The sequence below is a fragment of the Thermobia domestica genome, chromosome 10 (genome assembly GCF_964235325.1).
Source record: "Thermobia domestica chromosome 10, izTheDome1.hap1.1, whole genome shotgun sequence".
In the NCBI taxonomy this organism is placed as follows: Eukaryota; Metazoa; Arthropoda; class Insecta; order Zygentoma; family Lepismatidae; genus Thermobia; species Thermobia domestica.
Window position 1 is genome coordinate 87,316,458 of NC_137463.1, and position 21,167 is coordinate 87,337,624.

The window sequence follows — 21,167 nt, forward strand, 5'->3', positions numbered from 1 at the left end:
AATAAATAAACCTCAATTCTCTTCAATTCCTTTCTTATGTCTTCTTGTTTCAAATCCCAGCCCAGTTGTCTCTTTTCTCCTACCATTACTCTTGTCTTGCGAAGGATGGATGTGTTGACGGCGGGGACAAATCACAGAGCTTACTTAAGGGCATTAGCCCTCAAGTATGGCTGAAATTATTCTCAAATTCAATTTTCTCTTCCAATCAAGAAACATTATGCACATTGTCTTAATTACTGATAGACCAACATTGACATAAGGAAAATTTAACTAATGAAAATGTGTGTGTGTGTGTGTGTGTGTGTGTGTGTGTGTCGTTGGTAGGAAATATACATAGAAGTTGCTGATTGAATTATCTTTTAAACTAATAGATATATCTAACAATATGTCAGAACGTAAACTTTGATTTTTGTTAAAAAAAAAAAAAACAGTTGATCTGTTGTTTCTGTACAATCGAGAAATATTCGTGAAATACAAGGGAAAGATATTAATCCATGTATTACCAAATGAACAAAGAAGCAAATACACATATGATTGGTTTGGTTAAGTCATTAACATATGATTTACGATTTCTAACGGAAAAGAAAGATCGTCCGAAGGTTTAATTGTTCTGAAGTTTTGAAAGACTATCAAAATTATATTGGCTCTAAGTCAGGTGGTAAAAGTTTAGGGGAACGCGGGAGAACGTCGTTCTCAAACTTCCAAAAAGTATCTATAACGTCTTCACTTCCTAAAAAATTACAATGTGCAAAGATAGGCACGGGAGGTGGCGTGACGTTACGCGTTCCCCTACCTTTTTAGATCCATTTTTACTCCTGCTCTAAATATATACATATTTTTGTTACACTCACTTGTCGAACTTTTTTTTTTTCAATGCTGTTGTCTACCATTAAACGAAAATGCATACTTGGAAAACTAATAAGAAATTTAATAGACTAGAATTAAAATTAAATCTTTGAAAATATAATAGATTAAATTAAAATAATAATGTAAGACAAAATAACGGTGCAGTTAAAATTAATTGATTAGAATTACAATTAAAAATGACCATTTACACTACTATATAATTAAAATTGTCTTCAGTTGTGAACATCAATGTAAAATTTACTGGATAATGTTAAAGATATGCGAAAATTAGTCTCTCTCTCTCTCTCTCTCTCTCTCTCTCCCTATATATATATATATATATATATATATATATATATATATATATATATATATATATAAAAGTTTCGTTTTCAACCAAAATTGATAATTATAATATACAAAATTAAAATGTACGATATACAAATCAGAAATACTGATTTCACATAGAGTCTGAGAAATAAGTTAACGATCTTTTATAAAATTGTTGCGAATTTTTTTAACGATTATCAGTTAAAAATTAACTCCCAAAAATTTAATTGATTAAATTAAATTAAATTAATTTTTAACTGATAAAATTCATCATTAGTTTTTGGTTCAATTTATGACACCACTGTTGTCAATTTCATCCACTCCATATCATTTTATAAGTGAAAATGCTGAAACTTATGTTACTTCCATCCATTTGAATAATCCCAGCCTTATCAAAAAAAAAAAAAAAATGGTTGTATTAGAACGGGGAGACGTGGTAAGAATGTTGATAATGTACATTTGATATATTACTAAGTTCAGGCACTCTATGACGTCATTCTTCTTTTCCCTTGCATAATGAATGATCGTCCTTAACCTTTTAGGTCTCTTCGGAATAAGATAAGTGGATGATTCATATATATGTCGAATGAACGACAGAGAATCATCAAGAGTCTGTTCCTTCTTAAAGATCTTTCAAAATCGCAAGAAAGAGAAGCAACATGGACGGAGGCGGTTTTGACTTCCAGGAGGAAGAGTAATTCTATATGGAATCTGCGAATATCTATGAAGTAAGTGTTTCCTTTACAGCCTATACTACTCTATGATACGTCGGTACCACAAATGAAAATGACAGAAGCCTTGATGGCTACTGCAGCCGATTCTTTCGTGAGTCATCACAGTAGACAGATGAATTGAGGGGAACCATTAGGAAAAACAATTCTCAGACATCTTGCAACAGTAGTAGTTGTTGTTATATGCAAATAAGAACACAATTCTTCTTTCGGTTGCTGAGCACACTCAATCAATTTTATTAAATAATACAGTAATAGCACGAATTACAGTACATTGACACGATTGCTGAAGACTTGATTGAAGCCCTTTCATGATTAGAAAGTGTGACCTACACTGATCCGAATTGCCTTCAGTATATGAGAGAATTTCCAAGTGTATCCAGTCATTCACGATGTCCTTATTTCGTTTACTGATAGTTACTCTTTCAATATATGGCTATTTCGAGTACTGCTGGCGTACAACCTGCAAAGAGATATGATCTACGAAATGGAACACTTTCAACTGGACAATACGTGGTCAGCGCAATTGCTCTTCCAGCTTTATTATTTACGATTATTTTCTGAACGTATTGTTCGTGAATTTTTTCTGGATAAATTTTCTATAAACGTCATAAAAATTCCATTTTTCAGTTAAATTTTCCCTAAAATTAATTTTTTTCAGTTAAATTTTCCCCAAAATTCCCTTTTTCAGTTATTTTTTCCTAAGTTGTAAATTAATTTTAGGCAATGGTTTGCTTGAATGTTTCTAGATTGGAGGGGAAAATTAATTTTGAGCACGAGAGCTATGATCTCACTCTGTTCACTTTTTCAATATTAAAATCCTCCTCTAGCTTAGTAACAGGAGAACAGAGATGTGATGGGATGAGAAGAGGCTGGTCGTTTGCCAGTATCTTATAAAACGAAGAATTCGAAGAGAGCTGAAGATTAGTTCATTGGTTGCTTGGAGTTAATGTCTCTTTTCAGCACTGGAGCTATATGAGGTGTGGATCTACAGTTGGAATCCGAACCACTGTAATGTATTGAAATTTCAAGGCTCTCCCACTGGAAATCGAACCCGGGAACCCGTACACAAGAGAACTGAAGAGAAGTGAGTCTCACCAATTGTTCTCAACATAAGGTAGAAGGAAAACCCTATACGGGTCGTAAAATTCAATTAGTATGAATTCAACCTATTGCCCTGGATTTCAGCATTTTGCCTTACAATTTCCACTTCTTTTTCCACTATTTGCTAAATTTTGCTACGAAATTTCTCTAGATTAGAGGGATTTTCGTCAATATATGAATACTGCCTGAATGGAAATTAGGTAGTTGTTTTATTTTAAAGAAAGTACCCAAATTAATTCACGAGACTGAAAATTCTGATTCCCTACCCTACTGAAAATCAAACGTACAGAATTACGTGCAATGGCATAACACGCGGCCCAATCATTCAACTATATGAACTATGAGAACAAGATTATTTCTAAGAGCTCCTTAGTGGCTAAGGGTTAGCGTACGTGCCTTGGGTGTGGTAGGCCCGGATTCGATTCTCGGAGAAAGCTCATGTGGTTGTATCACATATTAAGCTGTAAGTCTATGTCTCATATAGGCTCGCTACTGAAAGGGACACTAAAATCTAAATCATATCACGTCAAGATTATTTCCAGTGCTAGTGTCAAAATTGTCAAGTTCTCGGAAACAGGGACGTACGCAGGAATTTATTTCAGAAGGGGTATAAAGTGTTTCGGGGGGGGGTCCAAATACAATTTGAAGCTAAATTATATGAAAATTTCTAAAATTGTCCCTAAAAGTAGAATACATTTACAAAAAAGTCGGGATTTCGGGGGGTCCGGAACCCCAGGACCCACCCCCTGCGTACGCCCCTGCTCGAAAATTATTATTAATATTCACTATAGGAAAGAAAGACGATGACTTAGTGGAATTGTTCATCTCTGATGTGAAGGATTATGGTTCGATCCCAGGTCATGTGTTGTGGACAACATCGTGTGCTTTTTCTCGAGGTTCTCTCGTTTTCTCCAACATTCTCGTTCCATTAATTACTTTTTCTTCATAATAATTCTCATTAATTATCTATCTCGTTTAGCCTAAAGGATATGATCATAGGCAGAATTCGGGTTCGATCCCAGGTCATGTGTTGTGGACAACATCGTGTGCTTTTTCTCGAGGTTCTCTCGTTTTCTCCAACATTCTCGTTCCATTAATTACTTTTTCTTCATAATAATTCTCATTAATTATCTATCTCGTTTAGCCTAAAGGATATGATCATAGGCAGTGTTGTCAACACATAGGCAGTGCATGTTTCCCCACCAGAGCGAAGACTTATAACCGCCAGAATACCACTAAAAAGGTTTAAAACCCACCAAATAGGAAAATGAAAAGCAAAAACGGCAAATTTCTCTCACTGGTTTATTGGGTTTTCTATAACTAATTAAAAGCACTGTAAATGTATTTGTAAATGATGTAGAAATGAAATATTTTAGTTAAACGTCCCACGATTATGCCATTTATGCTAAGAAAGACAGATGATTAAGAGAAGTGAATGATGATGGAATAATTGGTGGAATGAGCATGTGGGAGGAAACGAGAGTATCCCGAGAAAACTCACGGGCACGGGCAAGTGGCGTATAGTGAATTACAACTGAAAGTCGAGAAACACATCGAATGATCCTCATTCGAGAGTTTAGCTAATCTCGAGATTTCCTTTCAAACAGTTTTCTTTTAAGAATCTAAATTAAATTACCAATTTAAACAGTTATGTTCGGGTATCGTACAGAATAACAATTTCTTAAAATCATGACTTGTTTCCCTGCTGAATTGTATCAGAATCAACGGAAATCGCACTAAGATCAACCTTTCGTTTGCTTGATTCAACTGAGAAGATTAAAAAAAAAAAAAAAAAAAAAAAAAAAACCTGATCGGCTTGCCTATATTAGTGAAATGTTATCTCTAGGTATACCCATCAAACTAAAAATTTACCAAGCAAACAAGCATTCAAATTCAAATCCACCAGATTTAGTGAGAAAGTCAATAAATTAGCGACACTGATCGTACGACGTTAAAGTAAAGATTTCATTTCATTTATTTTATTTTTTTACGATGGAAGTAATAAGATAACTGTTAATTTTGAGTTTAATGTACTCCTCTTTTTTATCACTGAAGCTATATGACCCGGGATCAATTGCTTAAAGGGGGCTCATAACCATTACTTGGATTTGTATCCGAGGTAACCATCCCACCGGGAACCGAACCTGGAACCACGTGCACGGAAAACATGTACGTTATCTACTCAACTTCCATAATGGGAAGATACGTTCCTATATTTATTTCTACTTAGTACAGGGTGTCCAATATACAATGCAACCTGGAGTTTGGGATAATAGAACTTTTGAATCGGAAGCGGTACACAAATAATGGTTATACCAAAATCAAGCCTTGTTCATGCATATATTTTTAAACTAGGAATCAACGATTGAAGTACACTAGGAACCACACAGAGTTGCCAGATGTAACCGAAGGTGTAAATCAATTTTTTTTTACAAGTCACGTAAATTGACTCATAATTCATACGTATGGATGCTTTGTCGTTAATTTACAGTTTGAATAGTTGGAGTAGCTTAGAAACTACAGATTGGAAAAAAGAATTTTTCATTTCCATCAATAACTAATCGGATGAGGTCTCTGTAAGGGGTTACTAGGGAAAACGTGGTTTTCATAAATTAACATTCTGAATTGGCAACAGTACTGATGTTTCAGTGCATCAAAAGGTGTGTTAAGAATCGGTCTACATTATGCAATTTCTGAAAACAATGAAAAAGAAACTTTGAAATGATCATGATAAAACTTTTACTTACATGCACCCGGCAACATTGCTATTCATCACGAACTGAATTGTCAGTTCCACGGCAGATTCTGGAAGTGCCCCAGTTTTGATTCAATGAATAGCAGTGTTGCCGGGTGCATGTAAGTAAAAGTTTTATCATGATAATTTCAAAGTTTCTTTTTCATTGTTTTCAGGAATTGCATACTGTAGACAGATCCTTAACACACCTTTTGATGCACTGAAACATCACTACTGTTGCCAATTCAGAATGTTACTTTATGAAAACCACGTTTTCCCTAGCAACTTCTTACAGAGACCTCATCCGATTAGTTATCGGTGGAAATGAAAAATTCTTTTTTCCATTCCATAGTTTCTAAGCTTGTATACAAACTGAAAATTAACGACAGAACATCCATAGGTATGAGTTATGAGTCAATTTACGTGACTTGTAAAAAAAAAAATTGATTTACACCTTCGGTTACATCTGGCAACGCTGTGTGGTTCCTAGTATACTTCAATCGTTGCTTCTAGTTTAAAAATATATGCATGAACAAGGTTTCATTTTGGTATAACCATTATTTGTGTACCGCTTCCCGTTCAAAAGTTCTACTATCCCAAACTCTGGGTTGCATTGTATATTGGACATCCTGTATTTCTGTCCGAACCTTCGACCCGCTATACACTATAGGTGAATCTTGTTCTGGATTGAAAACTCTAATTGTTTACATTTTGCTTTCCTCCCTAGAATGCCTACCAAGAGTGGGGAAACTAGAGACAGTCAAAAGGACTAAGCGCACCCACGGTATTTATATCTAACCCCCTCTCCCAACGGACTGCCCCATCTGACATATTGTATTGTAATGTAGGTCAAGAATGTATAACTATCCTTTTCGATATATAAATAATAGCTGCCTCCCCGCAAAATTAATCTGCCTCTCCATCCGTCCACTCTCTCCCCTCAAGATATTAAAGCTGGGATCGTCACTGCCCACCGATCTCCTCAAAGTCTATGCAATTATTCCAAAACTTATCTATGCATAACAATGCCCATCTTCCCTCTAAGTGCTTGGGCGCAGTAGAGGAGACAGAAGTTGATGTGACTAAATCAAGGCAGCTTGCTTTGTAGGACTAAATTTTATTCGATTTCGGAACTTTATTTGTTAGCTTTGGGCTAAAATATCATTATGCTATTTTCAGTGAAAAGTTATGTTATCTCCCAAAAATCTCATGGGCGCAACCTCGGGTAAAGCATCATGATGACACAGAGACTGAGACGTTGACCATTTATTACTAGGGTTGTCTGAATCGTAAAATTCTTTATAAAATAATAACTGAAGATTTGGAGGCACCTTAAGACGTGTCTGCTAAGGAATCAAAAACAAATTGTTATTTTTTAAAATTAAATTTTAATTGAATCATTTTTCTTCCAAATCCACGTAACTATTCACGGTAATTTCCAAAAATTACCTTCATATTTGGAAAAATCGCAGATTCTTCATGTCTTAAACTTTATACATAGAGAAAAGTGTCGTAATTCCAAGAATTTTTCCACACAATCGTTCATTATGTATAACCACGTTGTTGCCGGAATGTCATGCTAAGGGTACGGAAGTCAACACACAAAGAGAATTAATCAGCTTAAGTTCGATAAAGAGAAGGGGAAAGGGTTAAAAATATATAGTCAAGGTTATCTTGTCATGGTTGCCCTTCTGCAGAAGCATACTTGTTAAATGATTCTGTTCAAGAAGAAAGAAAGAAAACCTAGCGGTTGACTCACGACCAAGTAAACAATCTTCGCGTGTTGCACAGAAAGACATTTTTGAAGATGTTGCGTCACTATTACCTAGTTATACACGTGTTACACACAAAAATATTTGCCCTTTGCCATTAGTGAATGTTTAATACGTGCCCAAACTGATCATAGGGTATTTTATTTTCATTCAAGAACGCCGCGATCACGACAAACCATGGTATACAAAAAAATCCAAAGCTTACGTTTACGTATAAGAGGTGTGTCAATATGACTCTATGTCCACTTCTAATATGTATCTATATGCATATTTTATGATTATGATCCTACTGATCCTATACAAGTAACGCCCACATTTCGCCATTACTACAGGTTAACCTTGTCTAACAACCTTCCCTCCTCCCTTTGCCTTGCCCCCTAAGCTGAGCATCTGTCTATGTACCTGTCTCGCACTTGAAAGTTGAGAGCACCTAGAAATATCGTTGTCTTGCCTTTTGCAGCAGCCATGGCCTAGAGACCCATATTTCCAACAGTATGCTTGACTCCGGTCTTTGCTATTTTTGCTTCATTCATTGCTCAATGAGAACAGCTGTCCACTATGTTAATTCGCTCGCATGTAATTGCTTGTACGTATAAGTACAGCAAGCTTTAAAAAAATCTACAATTATTCGGAATAAACTAATTAAAGAAAACGACTTATGTATAAACTAACATCAATTATGTAATGAGGGTGCAATTATTTTATTTTTGTTTCAAGTTTCCATTTAGGTTCCTTTCCTTTCAAGGTTCCTTTTAGCAGAAAGGTTATATGTGACATGGTCCTACAGCTTATTAAGGGATTAGAACTACAGATACTTACACCACCGGGAATCCAACCCCAGGTTCTCCACCCAAAGGCAAGATAACCATTTAACCACAAGGGAGCTCTGACCAAACATCTTGACCTTGTGTTCATGATTTTATACAAATGTAAATTAAGTACACATTGACAGGTCAACACACAATTCTTATACTAACTGCTGTTACGCAATATTTTCGATACTATGTCAGAATGTTTATATTTGTCAGACAGCACTGTATTAGTATCTTTATCTTCATCAAATGCTGCATCATAATCGTCATCATTCTCAGAAACTTTATCAGTATATTTATCTTTATCAGACAGTATTACAATATCTTTATGTTCATCAAACACTGCATTAATACCTTTAACAAACAATACATTACTATGTACAATGTCTTTATCAAATACTGCAACAGTATCTTTATCTTCATCAAACACTGCATATATATCTTTATATTCATCAAACATTGTATTACTAGCTTTATCAAATGCGTTTGAGTAACGTACTGGTACACAGAGACGAATCTAGAAAGTAAAAACTGGGGAGGGACAGCCAGAACCTAGGCGATGGCAGGCATATCATGACTTTATTATGAACTTTCAAAACTATTTAAATCAGGGGCGGATCCAGGGGGGCGATCGCACCCCCCAGAAGAGGAAACTTTCCTATTTTATATATGTAAATAAAACCCATCCCAAAGTTTGGAGCCCTTATAAGTAGCAGTATGACAACCCACCGCCCTCCCCCCCAGAAGTCGGTCCTGGATCCGCCCCTGATTTAAATAATATCTTAAATTATTTTTGTCACTCAAAAACTAGGGACCTAGGCCCCCCCGGCTAGATCCACCATTGCTGGTACAGTATCGAAACCATCCTTTGACAATAGAGTTGTGTATCGCCTTGTCATTGCGTATTTCACCTATAGTATTTATATAAGCTCCCATCGTTCCTCGTTTGTCTCTCTTCTACTTTAATTTACATTGTGTATATTTCAAAATGTTTCAGACAGCACAAAAATATTGCCATTTGCAAAACTAACTAACTCTATGGCCAATGGGACCCGGAGGTTCAATGCTGCGTTCACAAAAGCTCTTCATTGACTCTGTCCTTAGTCAACTGAATCCAATTTCTACTTTGTATTTACAAAATACAACTAAATAAATTGGTCAGTATTTCCAAAATGTTTTGAGATGAAAGTTCCATGTTTCTTTGAACACAAAATTTAATATAACAGAAAATTACATTTAAATTTAAAGGAAAATAAAGGTCATTCCCTTGTTGAAACAGGGCATGAAAGGCCAAGGGCTGTGTAGGAACAAAGGATCCACACTTTTTTTTTTTTTTTTTTTTTTAATTTCAGCACTCATGGAGGAGGTATTGTAGTCAGATCAATTTTCAGCCCCTTTATACTTCCCTTCTCAGTTTGCAGCAAATACCAATTTTAGAAAGACACTGAAACTATCACATTTGAAGGAGTGTAGAGCGAGAAAAAATTCCCGGTCCTAGCAGGGATCGAACCTGAGCCACCAAGTTCCATGTAGAGGTCTTATTGACTACGCTACCGCGGCTCTATCTAACAGTTTCACTTCCAAAACCAGTAGTTCTTTACTCTCACATATAATCAATTTGTAATTAATAAGAACATGCATAATTACGTGTCTTGTTGGGAGGATGATCGAGTTTCGAACAGAGCTAAATAGGTTTTCTAACGCCAGCAAGCAATGGATTCACCCTAATTTAACAATAATCGTTAGCTTCTGAACCTTTTGAATCTTGCAAATATAAATGAGAGCACCTAGGAAAAAATCCGTAGCTAGGGGATGGTTATCAGGGGGAGCTTAGCCCCGCCGAAATTTTCAGTTGTTTGTTTGGTGGTTAGCTCGGAGTTTAACGTCCATGTTGCGTTTAGCACCGAGGCTAAATGAGACGTGAACCTACAGCTTAATGTAGAATCCGAACCACACGAGCACCCACCAGAAATTGAGCCCGAATCCCCCGCGCCAAAGGTAAATATGCTAACTATATGGCCACGAGGGTGCTCCAGCTGTTTCTTTAATGGAAACCAAATAGAATCATTCACACCCACCCGGCAATGATAAATTCATCTCATTTCCTGAAAAATTGTTAGTGTCCGTATGAAAATCGTTAAGCTTCTTATCAAGACTTCTTTTCTAACCAATTAAGAATTATTTTATTGGGAATTTATAACAGAGAAAAGTTATTGCAGATATCTCTCTACTGTACTATCTAGTGCAAGGGTAAAAGTAGAAAAGTAGAGAAGGATTTAACCATACTGGGGGTGAAAAGTGGTACTGCAAAAATACTGGGAATTTACATTGAGCACGATTGAATATATATATCCATCTTCAGTTGACCATAGTCGTGGATACTTTTGATAACTTAATGTTGGATAGCATGGCTCAGTACATTCTCTTGCTTCTGAAATACAGTATACTCGTTCTTTTTCGTTTCGCAAACATTCACTAGTATATCTTGTGTATTTTGTTTTGATACTATATTCACTTAAAGGAACTTCGAATGGTTATTTTGCTTTTGAGTTTTCCATCAAAAATGAAGGAAAGTTTTGTACAGTTTGAAAGTTTGTATGTATGAAGGAAAGTTTTGTATATATATTGTACATCAATTGGAAAGCAAATCTGAGAGATTCTTCCTTTTGCGTAATTCTATATACAATTGAAATGGCGGAAATAAAGATATATCTACTCATTTTGCATGCCTGTCAGTCATTTTATCGCTTCAAATAAGGAAACAATACTAATGTGCTAAAAATTTCTTGTATGTAAGAATTGATTCAAGTTTTCTTCTCATAGAAATACTAATGTTACTTGTTGTGTTCGGGGATAGAAAGATTAAATCTGTCCAAAGATCTTGATAAAAATGTGTCTGTAACAATATTGTTACAATTGGAACATCTTTTTGGGAATATTGTGTTGTTCGAACAGTTAATTCCAACAAAAAATGCAGAATGCTCAAGAATCGATTGTTTGTACAGTTATTCAAATTACAATGAATTAAGTGTTCCAATAACCATTTAAATAATAATAATACGAAAATTATTCGATTGGAGAATTATTCAGGTAAATTATTTGAGTAAGGTTAACAGCTCCAGTGGCAGTAATAACGACCCTCAGACCCTGCGGTTCAGGAGTTTTCAAGTTATGGAAATGTATTCTCATAGGGCTTGCTTTCTGAGCAAGGCGAGGGGGAGGGGCAAAGCCAGTTTTGCAATATCTTTAATTAAAAAATGTAACGGAACAACACAGAAAAAATGGTTGCTAGACAAGTGGGGACTGAACCCTATCTTGGGGCCGCGGTGGTTCAGTGGTAGAGCGTTCACCTCTGATGCATGGGGTCCTTAGTTCGATTTCAGCTCGCGCCAAGTGAGCTTTGTAGTGGAGAAACACCGTGTGCGTAGGTTTTCTCGGGGTTCTCTCTATCCTCCCACCTTCTCCAATCCACTATTTCATTCATTTCTCATTGTTATTGTCTCCTTTAGCCTAGCCCGTATAATCGTGGGACGTAAAACTTAAAGACCTCATATCATTTTCATTTTCGAACTCCGATCTTCCCTTATCGAGTGATTCCCTGAGTTATCCTCACATTATTAATATAGCTCTTATCTCTGATGCTAACGGCCCCTGGTTTGTTCCCTAACCATGTGAGTTTGCGGTGGACGTGTACATGGATTTTTCTGAAGTTCTCTCGTTTTCTCCCACATTCTTATTTCAACAAATTTTGCATAACTGTCTTCTAGCCTACAGAACATAACCGTGTGAATAAAACCTAAAAGTTTCATTTCTCGTTTCATATTATTCTACATGTCTCGATATTGTATGAGAATAAAATGATTTTAAACACAAATTTAAGTTTAACCGTAGGAAATATTTAGAGAACTAAGTTACAGAGTGTTGAGCGAGGGAGAACTTACCGTAACGGTAAAACACTCGAGGATCCGGTTTCTCATTTCCCTTAGTAGTATCCTTAGAATTTGAAGTGGATTTTTCATCTACCATTGTATTAATTTTCACAACACTAAATATTAATGAAGAAAATGGAAAAAAAAAAAAACGTCACTTTAAACCACTACGATACGAATAGAAGTTTTGGCAGCACCGAATTTGCAAGTGCAAAAAGTAATGTTATGACGATACACACTAATCTGCCACTTATACCATGCACATATGCACCAATCAATGTTCTGATAAGCACTGACCACCACTACTGGACATGGAGCGTCTTTGACTAATGACAGACAATACGTCACGAGAAATGTCGGCTGTTGTTGTTGCTCCATATTCTTGCTGACATTGCAACTTCTGTTTGCGCTGTCACAATGCAATCTTCGAGGATTGTCAACGTTGAATATGTGTATACATGTATGTTATATATGTGTATGTGTATATCCTTAAAACTAAAACCAAATGCTCTGATGTGTAGCATACGAGAAAAGACATCCATATGAAGGAAGTCACCAACGAGCAGCCCTCCATGTTCTGCTCTAGTCAGCAAGTTAGCGATGCGTTTCACAATTGTAAACTTAACTTACTTTTAAAAAGGCGACGATTTTTTTTCCTTCTCTTTTCTTCAGTAAAAGATGTCTTGCTTGACAGTGTAAGGAACTTCGCGATTCTTTTCTTTCTTTAATATTCCTTTTTCACGGTGGTGGATGCACGTGTTAATTCTTAATTTTCCTATATCTTTCACAACAAAAACTTCATTCATCATAACTGCACGACGCAAACTTAGTACAAGGCTAAATTCATTTTTTTTTAAAGGAGTAAATTTCTATTCAGATGTGCGCATCTATTTATCATATATTCATGTTTAGACTATGCCAATGGCGACTAGAAAAGGAAGTTACATTACAAATATTAAGATTTGATCGCTTCAAACTAAGGGATAAAACTTACCTAATGGACTTGAAAAAATAAAATTTTATCGCTACAAACGGAAGAAAACTTAAGTAATAGACTTCAAAAATAAAATTTTATCGCTACAAAGGGAATAAAACTTATGTAATGGACTAAAAATAACATTTCATCGCTACAAAGGGAAGAAAACTTACATAATGGACTAAAATCAAAATTTTATCGCTACAAAGTGGGAGAAGAAAATTTACCAAATGAACTTTAAAAAATACATTTTTATCGCTACAAAGCGAAGAAAACTTAAGTAATAGACTTCAAAAATAAAATTTTATCGCTACAAAGGGAATAAAACTTATGTAATGGACTAAAAATAACATTTTATCGCTACAAAGGGAAGAAAACATACATAATGGACTAAAATCAAAATTTTATCGCTACAAAATGAGAGAAGAAAATTTACCAAATGAACTTTAAAAAATAAATTTGTATCGCTACAAAGGAAAGAAAACTTACGTAATGGACTAAAATCAAAATTTTATCGCTACAAAGTAAGGGAAGAAAACTTACCTAATGGAGGATTGAAAAATAACATTTACTATAAACTAAGGAAAGAGAGTTTACTTAATGGAGTTATGTTTGTAAAACAAAAGCTTAAATCTCTAATGTTTAAATATTTACAGTTCTCTCTTTTGATGTGTTCTCCCGCCAAGTGAACTTTGTGGTGGACAAACACCGTGTGCGTGGGTTTTCTCGGGGTTCTCCCGTTTCCTCCCACTTTCTTCATTCCACCATTTCACTCATCTCTCATCATCATCGTCTCCTTTAGCCTAACCGGCATAACCGTGGGACGTAAAACTCAAAATTTCATTTCATTTCATTTTTTCTCTTTTGATGTGGGATTCATGAGTTCGATTTCTGGTGCGAGTTCAAATGTTTCGGATTCCATGTTCAAGTGTAGGTGGATGCTTCATAGAGCCTTAATGTTGAAACAAAAACATTGTTGTAGTCTACTCGACTATGCCAATAGGCATATATAATGTTCCCTTATAGCGGGGCCTTACATAACGGAGATCTTGATGTATAAGGTGGAAAATTAAATTATAGAATCCAGACACATATAGGCGATTAATGGGTACTAGTTCATTAGCAGAAATGTATTCTGGCATTATTGGAATGTCAATTGTCCCAAGCTGAGAAGATTCCATGAACTGCGTTTCTTAGCTAATATCTTTGTCTCAACACAGGAATTTTCTATTTTAACACCCTTCATTAACTGTAGTCTTTTTCACTCTCTCTGTCATCTCCCTGTCATTGTACCTTCTATCACCTACTTCATGGTATAATTTCTTCTTAGAGAATGAGTCTATCAGTTTCTCTTTCTCTTTTTAATTTGATATGATACTGTTCTTTTCTCACATATTATCCCTTACAACCAATTATTCCTTACACTTTCTCATTTGTTTTCCCCATGCGGCCTATCTAACTTTACCCATTCTTCTCCACATTCACATTTCGAATCTTCAGTCTTTTTATTTTATTTTAATTTTTTTGTTGCTTTTGTACTATGTCCATGTTTCTGCACCGCAAATAATATTACTCCAAACAAAAAGTTGTACGGATCTTTTTCTTCAGTTTTTATTCAAGGACCTACAAAATATACTTTTCTTCTTCCGAAATACAAATACTTCTTCGCCATTCCTATTCTTGGCTTTACTTCACGCTCGCGCTTAATGTCAGCACTAATAATAGATACCGAGATACCGAAAACTAGTCATCTGTTCTACTTTCTCCCCTCCTACTTCTATATTTGGTACTGACCGCATGTTCCAATCACCTTTGATCTTTCTTTCTAATGGTTTATTTTTATTTCATATTTTTCGGAGCTTTTCTCCAAGTTTTCTAATACGCTATCTCAATAATTTTCCTTACTCATTCAGTAGAACGGGACAAATACTTGCCATTGCTATTTTCATACACAAGATAAGCCTAGCAGTGGTTTCTATATATGTAGATGCTGTAAATTGTTACTTTTGCTATCAATCAACATCGTTACATCTAATAGAGATCCATTTGCTACATCTCTGGGAAAAAATCAATTCATAGAGGTCAGTAGCGTAGCCAGGATATGTTTGGGGGGGGGGCAAGTGCTGTTATAGGTATATATAGAAAAATTACAAACAAAAATATATAAACATAAAAATATATTTAAAAAATTACAAACATCAAAGTGCTAAAGTACGTTGTCGGACCTCTTTGGGGGGAGTTCGGCCCCTCTGGACCCCCCTTCCCTACGCCACTGATAGAGGTATTACCTGACCATCGAACGAGTGCGGGCGGCCGGTTTTGGAACTAAAATCCAAGCAGCAGTGTTTCTAACCGGATTACTTGTAATCAATCTATCACAGTTCTTTTTGTCCTGTTCGTAATAAACCACTTCACGCATATGCTCAAGTCAGGGACAGATCCAGGGACCGGGCAATTGCTCCCCCCCCCCCCAAATAGGATATTTTTTATTTTAAAAATAAAACCTAAGAATTTTCACCTTTGTATTATAAATGTAAAATAAAACCTAAAATAGGTAGGCCTTACTTTTTTTGTTTTACGTTGCAGAAGTCAAATAAAACAATAAATAGCAAGAAATTACTTATCTTGGCGTTCTTGCTAAAAAAAAATGTCCATCTTCGAAATAGCAGGTGGCCATTTCTGTTCTAGAAATTGCAGACAATAGGTACTTCTCCTTTTCTACTTGATTTGACTTCGAACGACCGCCCCCCCTCCCCAAACTTTCAGCCTGGATCCGCCCCTGGCTCAAATTAAGACAAACAGTTTAAAAGTTATTGTAGTTATTTACAGAACATTTTAAGTAACAAGCAAAAAAAAAAAAAAAAAACTCCATACAAACTTGCGAACAAACTAAAGTATTGTACAAATGATGAGATGCTCTCTGTGGCAAAGAAAACGAATTAAAATTGGTCGATTCGACTCGTTCTGAAGTTTTTGACGAGAGGATATGTAGGATGTGTACTCATTATTTTCTGGTGACTATCTGTAGTATTTTTAAGTCTATAAAATATGCATAGGGACAAATTCAAGGGAAGCTCGGAGCAAAAAGTTATCGGAAGAAACAAATTATAGAGTACTTACAATAAACAGTAGAACTTTTGATAGATCTCCCGTTTTCAAAAATATAAAGTATGTTTATCCTCGTATACGCTCCTTCTTTCGTAAATATGAAGTGAGACGAGAATCGAAAAGAGGCGAGAAAATTCTTGAGTTTTGTAGGCAAGACTAGTTCACCCAAATGTTACATCGTAATTTCAAATACTGTTTAGTGTTACATGATTAATAATTAGCATATATATGTACTTTGATAAGGTGATTGTATGAACACAATGAAGAACATTTATCAAGTTTAAAGATCCACAAGTCATTACACAATTTACTGCAATAATAAATATATTTAAATGTTGTTACATGAATCCTTCGTCGACTCGTCGTAATATAGAAGAATTCTGATAAATTCTACATGAAACTAAGACGAAAATGAGAACATATTTTGTACATAAATTTACAAAACGAGACAAGAAAATTTTGATTCGAAACGAGACTTCTAGAAACATTTACGACACAAGACGAGTAAATCTGAATTCTCGTCTCGTCTTGTGAGCAACGCTATGAGCAAGCGAGTTAGAAATCAAAGAAATACGATCATGATTCCTTTAAGGTGCATCATCTAAGTAGATAATTGTACTAATTTGATACAAGTTAGTAAGAAATGATACACACGTCTGAAGAAAGAAAGAAGTAACAACATGGTAACCAAATATACACACCTAATTCGAAAGACACCGCACACCTCATAGTCCATCTTCTGCCGTATCTGTTGAACTATCACTTCTCTCTCTTCACTGGCCGTCTCCGTTTCGCTGTTGCTGCTTTCTGAAGAATGACATTCCATATCACTCTCTTCGTCACTACTAACAACTCCAATATTAACTACAATCCTTTCGATTTCTTCCTCCATTAGTCCATCTCTGTGCCAATATTCATCTTCTCGATTTTTCACAAATTTACAAGCCTTCGACCAATCATCCGCTGTTATTTCATTGATTGCTTTTCGAGTAAGCTCTTTCAGCTTACTTATGGGAATGTTAGACATGTTCGCAGCTGCGATCTTCTGTTTTACCAAATTCCAGATTAATTCTATTGGGTTAAGATCAGAATGATAAGGGGGAAGTCTGAAAACAGTAAATCCGTTTTCTTTCAAAATTTTGTCGGCTGAGTATACAGGTTGTGGTCTGTTTTGTCGTACAATTTCTAAGAGTTCTCTTCTAATCATTTGGTCATCAAATGTAATGCCATTGTTTCGGAGCCACTGCTGAATTTCTTCTTTCCGCGAACTGGACGAAGGAAATTTATTTTCCTGAATGGTATTATACGATGCATTATCGAAAACCACAATGGCACCAGGCAGGAGATTAGGAATCAATCGTTCTTGCAGCCACTTATTATAGTTATGACTATTCATCTCCTGGTGATAATCTTCACTTTCCTACTCTAAGTCGAAGATTAGTTCTGCCCCGTCTATAAATCCCATTTCAGATCCCGCATGAACTACTACTAATCTTTGTCCAGCACTTTCATTTTTCATTACACCAAATACATCACTTCTTTGCCAACATTTATTTACTGTATAATGGGTGTGAATCCATGTTTCGTCTGTGTAGACAACTGGTAGCTTGGGTCCTTTGTCATTGTTTCGAAGAGCTCTTAAGTACGCTGCACGCCGGGCAACGATATCTTGACCTTCTATTAAAATTGACCTTCTATTTTTGCACCTTTTGAAGCTAAATTTTATTTCCTTTAGGAGCTTTCGTAATTTCCCTCTCACCTGGAAAGCTAATATCCTCTTTGAGTGCAGCAAGCAACTTTTTCAATGTGGGAATTTCTTTCTGGACTTCATAATATTCCAAACATTTTTGACGCACAACACACTTTTCAAAATCATCCCAAAATATCCTTCTTCTTCGCAGTCGGGGTTTACGTGGAGTTCCTACTTTCTCTCCGCACCTTTCCGCTCTTTCGCAGTCTCGACGTATGTTTAATACTATTCTTTCACTTCGACCTACAGCTCGAACTGCTCTTGCAGTTGCCTGAGACAAAGGAATTAACAGACCACTCTTTTTTTCTTCTTGACAAAATTTTAATACTTTATAAATAATACTTTTACTCTGAGACCGAACAACACTTCTCGGTGATTTGTTAGATGTCGATGACATGATGCTAAGAAATTCAATCAAATAACCAAACTTTTGTACAGGAAACGCAAACCACACACCAATCACTGCACCCTAGTTACGTTGCACTACTCACGCAATAATAACCTTCGACGTTCATTTAGTATTATTTTCTAACACTACGAACTTCTTAGCAGTCGAGTATAAGAAAATTCTGATTCTCCCATTAACAAAACTGCGAAGTTCACCATTGTAAATCAAAGTTAAGCATTTGGCAACTGCGCTTTCATTGTTTAAACCAAGTTCTATTGTGTAGTTTTGAAATAAAGCATCTCCGAAATTACGACGATGTCGGATCATGTGATCTCCGATCCATTGTCGAAACGGTCTTGAGTAAGAAAATTCTTTTGCATTGACATCATATTCGGATGTACTTCAAAAGTTTGGTGCGAGAGAAAACTGATAATCTTTCACCTCCACACTCCTAACCGTCTCCCCAGAGGTCCTGGGTCCACCCCCTGATTGAGATGGTACATATAGATAATTTTGTCTAATCTCTGTCATTATTTAGCATGGTTTAGTAATTTAAAAAATATTTTTCTGCCACATTTTGAAAACTTTCAAATAAAGTTTTCAAAATGTGGCAGAAATATCTTTTTTCCAAAAAAAAAAAAAAATACTAAACCATGCTAAATAATGACAGAGATTAGACAAAATTATCTTTATGTACCTTCTCAAACAGGGGTGGACCCAGGACCCCTGGGGAGACGGTTAGAAGTGTTGCATTGACGGCGGAGGGAGAGCGATTAAAATGGGGTGCCTGATAATTGAAGGTTCCTTATAACTCCAGTAAAATTCAGACAAAATCTCTGAATTACGTAAAAAAGAAAACATACAAAATACATTTTCAGGGTAACTCTTACAGCCATTACGTTATTCTAAGATTAATGTTACTTCTGAAATTGATTAGAGCAAATATGCATTTGAATAAAAAAACCACTTTCATAAGTTTTTCAAAGTATCAAGTTTGAAAAGAACGAAGTTTGTCTTCCATTGTTATCTCATTGCTCAAAGATACCGGTGATGAAGTAATTGGCTGGAAATCAATCGGCCGTTTCTTATATCAATTTATGAAGAAGATGAGTGCCAATGTTAGATATGTCAGTTCAGTATTTTTTTTTTTTTTAAAGCCACCCAACCTCTTGCAACCATGCGTAGCGCATTTTAATACTTACACTTGAAATAAAAATACAACTGAATAAAGACGATTGACTTTGTCTTTGAATTTCATATGTGAATAACAATATAGGACTTTTCAGATAGAGGACAGGGAGGAGCAGGTTTTATTAAACAAGACCGTACATCTGATATGTTTGAACTATAGGCAACTTGTGTTTACGGGCTAAACTCAGTCCTCTGAAGTCAATCGAGAAATACCTTTAAGATGTTCAACAGAATAACGTATCAGCATTATTATATACTACAGACACAAATATAACACTAGGCTCCCAAGTTTCAAAATTATATTGTGTGTGAAAACAGTTAGTAGATTTAATTCTTTGTCACCTGATAGCTAAAACCTGAGAGAAATTCAGAGTTAGTCCAGAGGTAATTTCTTTCCTCATAAATAAAATTTATTGTGTGCTGAAGCAATGATACTTACTCTTACACTACCCATACGCTGATGTTTTATCAATACTTTTATTCGAACTCTATCAAAGGGCTGGATTTCTATAATGATCCTAAAAAAAAGGGTGCACTGAACCAAATTGTACAAATCAATCCCTAAAGGCAAGCTATCCAATCCCATGAATCTTTAAAAAATGAAGGAAAAATTTCTTCACCTCCTTTTCCCCCAAAGGGTTCACATTTCTCGAACAAAAAATTGAAATTTCTTTATTTTAACGTCCCATGATTATGTTGTTTATGCTAGAGGAGACAGCTGATTAATGAAAGTGAAGGATTGTAAAATTAAATTTTTGTCTCTCAATGGGAATCAAACACAGAACCACATACAATAAAAGCACATGCGCTGGCCAATAGACCAGCGGAAAGGACTTTCACAGTTCACGAGAGGAAACGTTTCGAGATTCCTCCCTGGCTAAAACTCGAAAAAATAATTTATTTGTCAATCGATAAACATACACTTAAACAGCAGCATCATGAGCCTTAACCTTAACTTAATCTAAACTTCTAGCTACAAGATATTGCGCAAAACTCTAAGCTATCAACCCAAAATTAATCTTTTAGTCATTGACATTGTCATTCCTGCGTTTTACAGGCTGCTACTGGTTTATAATGAAATCGAATAAAACGTAATCAATTTTTATACCATCTGCTTAATACATGGTAGAAGCTCACTGAATTGTCAATTGTGCTATGTTCTTAAATTAGTAATTTCCATTCATAAATCACTATTCACAATACATCTGCATTACTGCAGGAATGGTTGACTACAATACATACATAAGTTACGGCGTTTTTTATTAAGCGTAAAGAGATTAGACTATGCATAACATCTAAACTGCAACTTTAAAAAACCGTTGGATACACTGTAAAATGAAACTCTCCGCTCCCCTGTCCCACCGCGCTTGCCAAGAAACTGATGTAAACACAACAGCAGCGCCATCCTCCCAAAACTGCACAGCTATCCTGGTCAGGTTATAGTTAGTTTGTGCGTTTCCACATTTTTTAAAAACATATACTATCACGCGACATAC

The 21,167-nt window shown here is 35.6% G+C and overlaps 1 protein-coding gene across 1 annotated transcript in view; it reads right to left on the reverse strand.

The window, feature by feature from the left end:
- Positions 1-12,524, reverse strand: part of emp (epithelial membrane protein) — a gene marked incomplete in the record, with an annotated part of 264,557 nt that extends 252,033 nt beyond the window's left edge. Inside the window, 1 exon segment of the mRNA XM_081728188.1 lies at positions 12,271-12,524. Within this exon segment, the coding sequence (XP_081584314.1) occupies positions 12,271-12,355 (85 nt within the window).
- Positions 12,525-21,167: the final 8,643 nt, after the last annotated feature.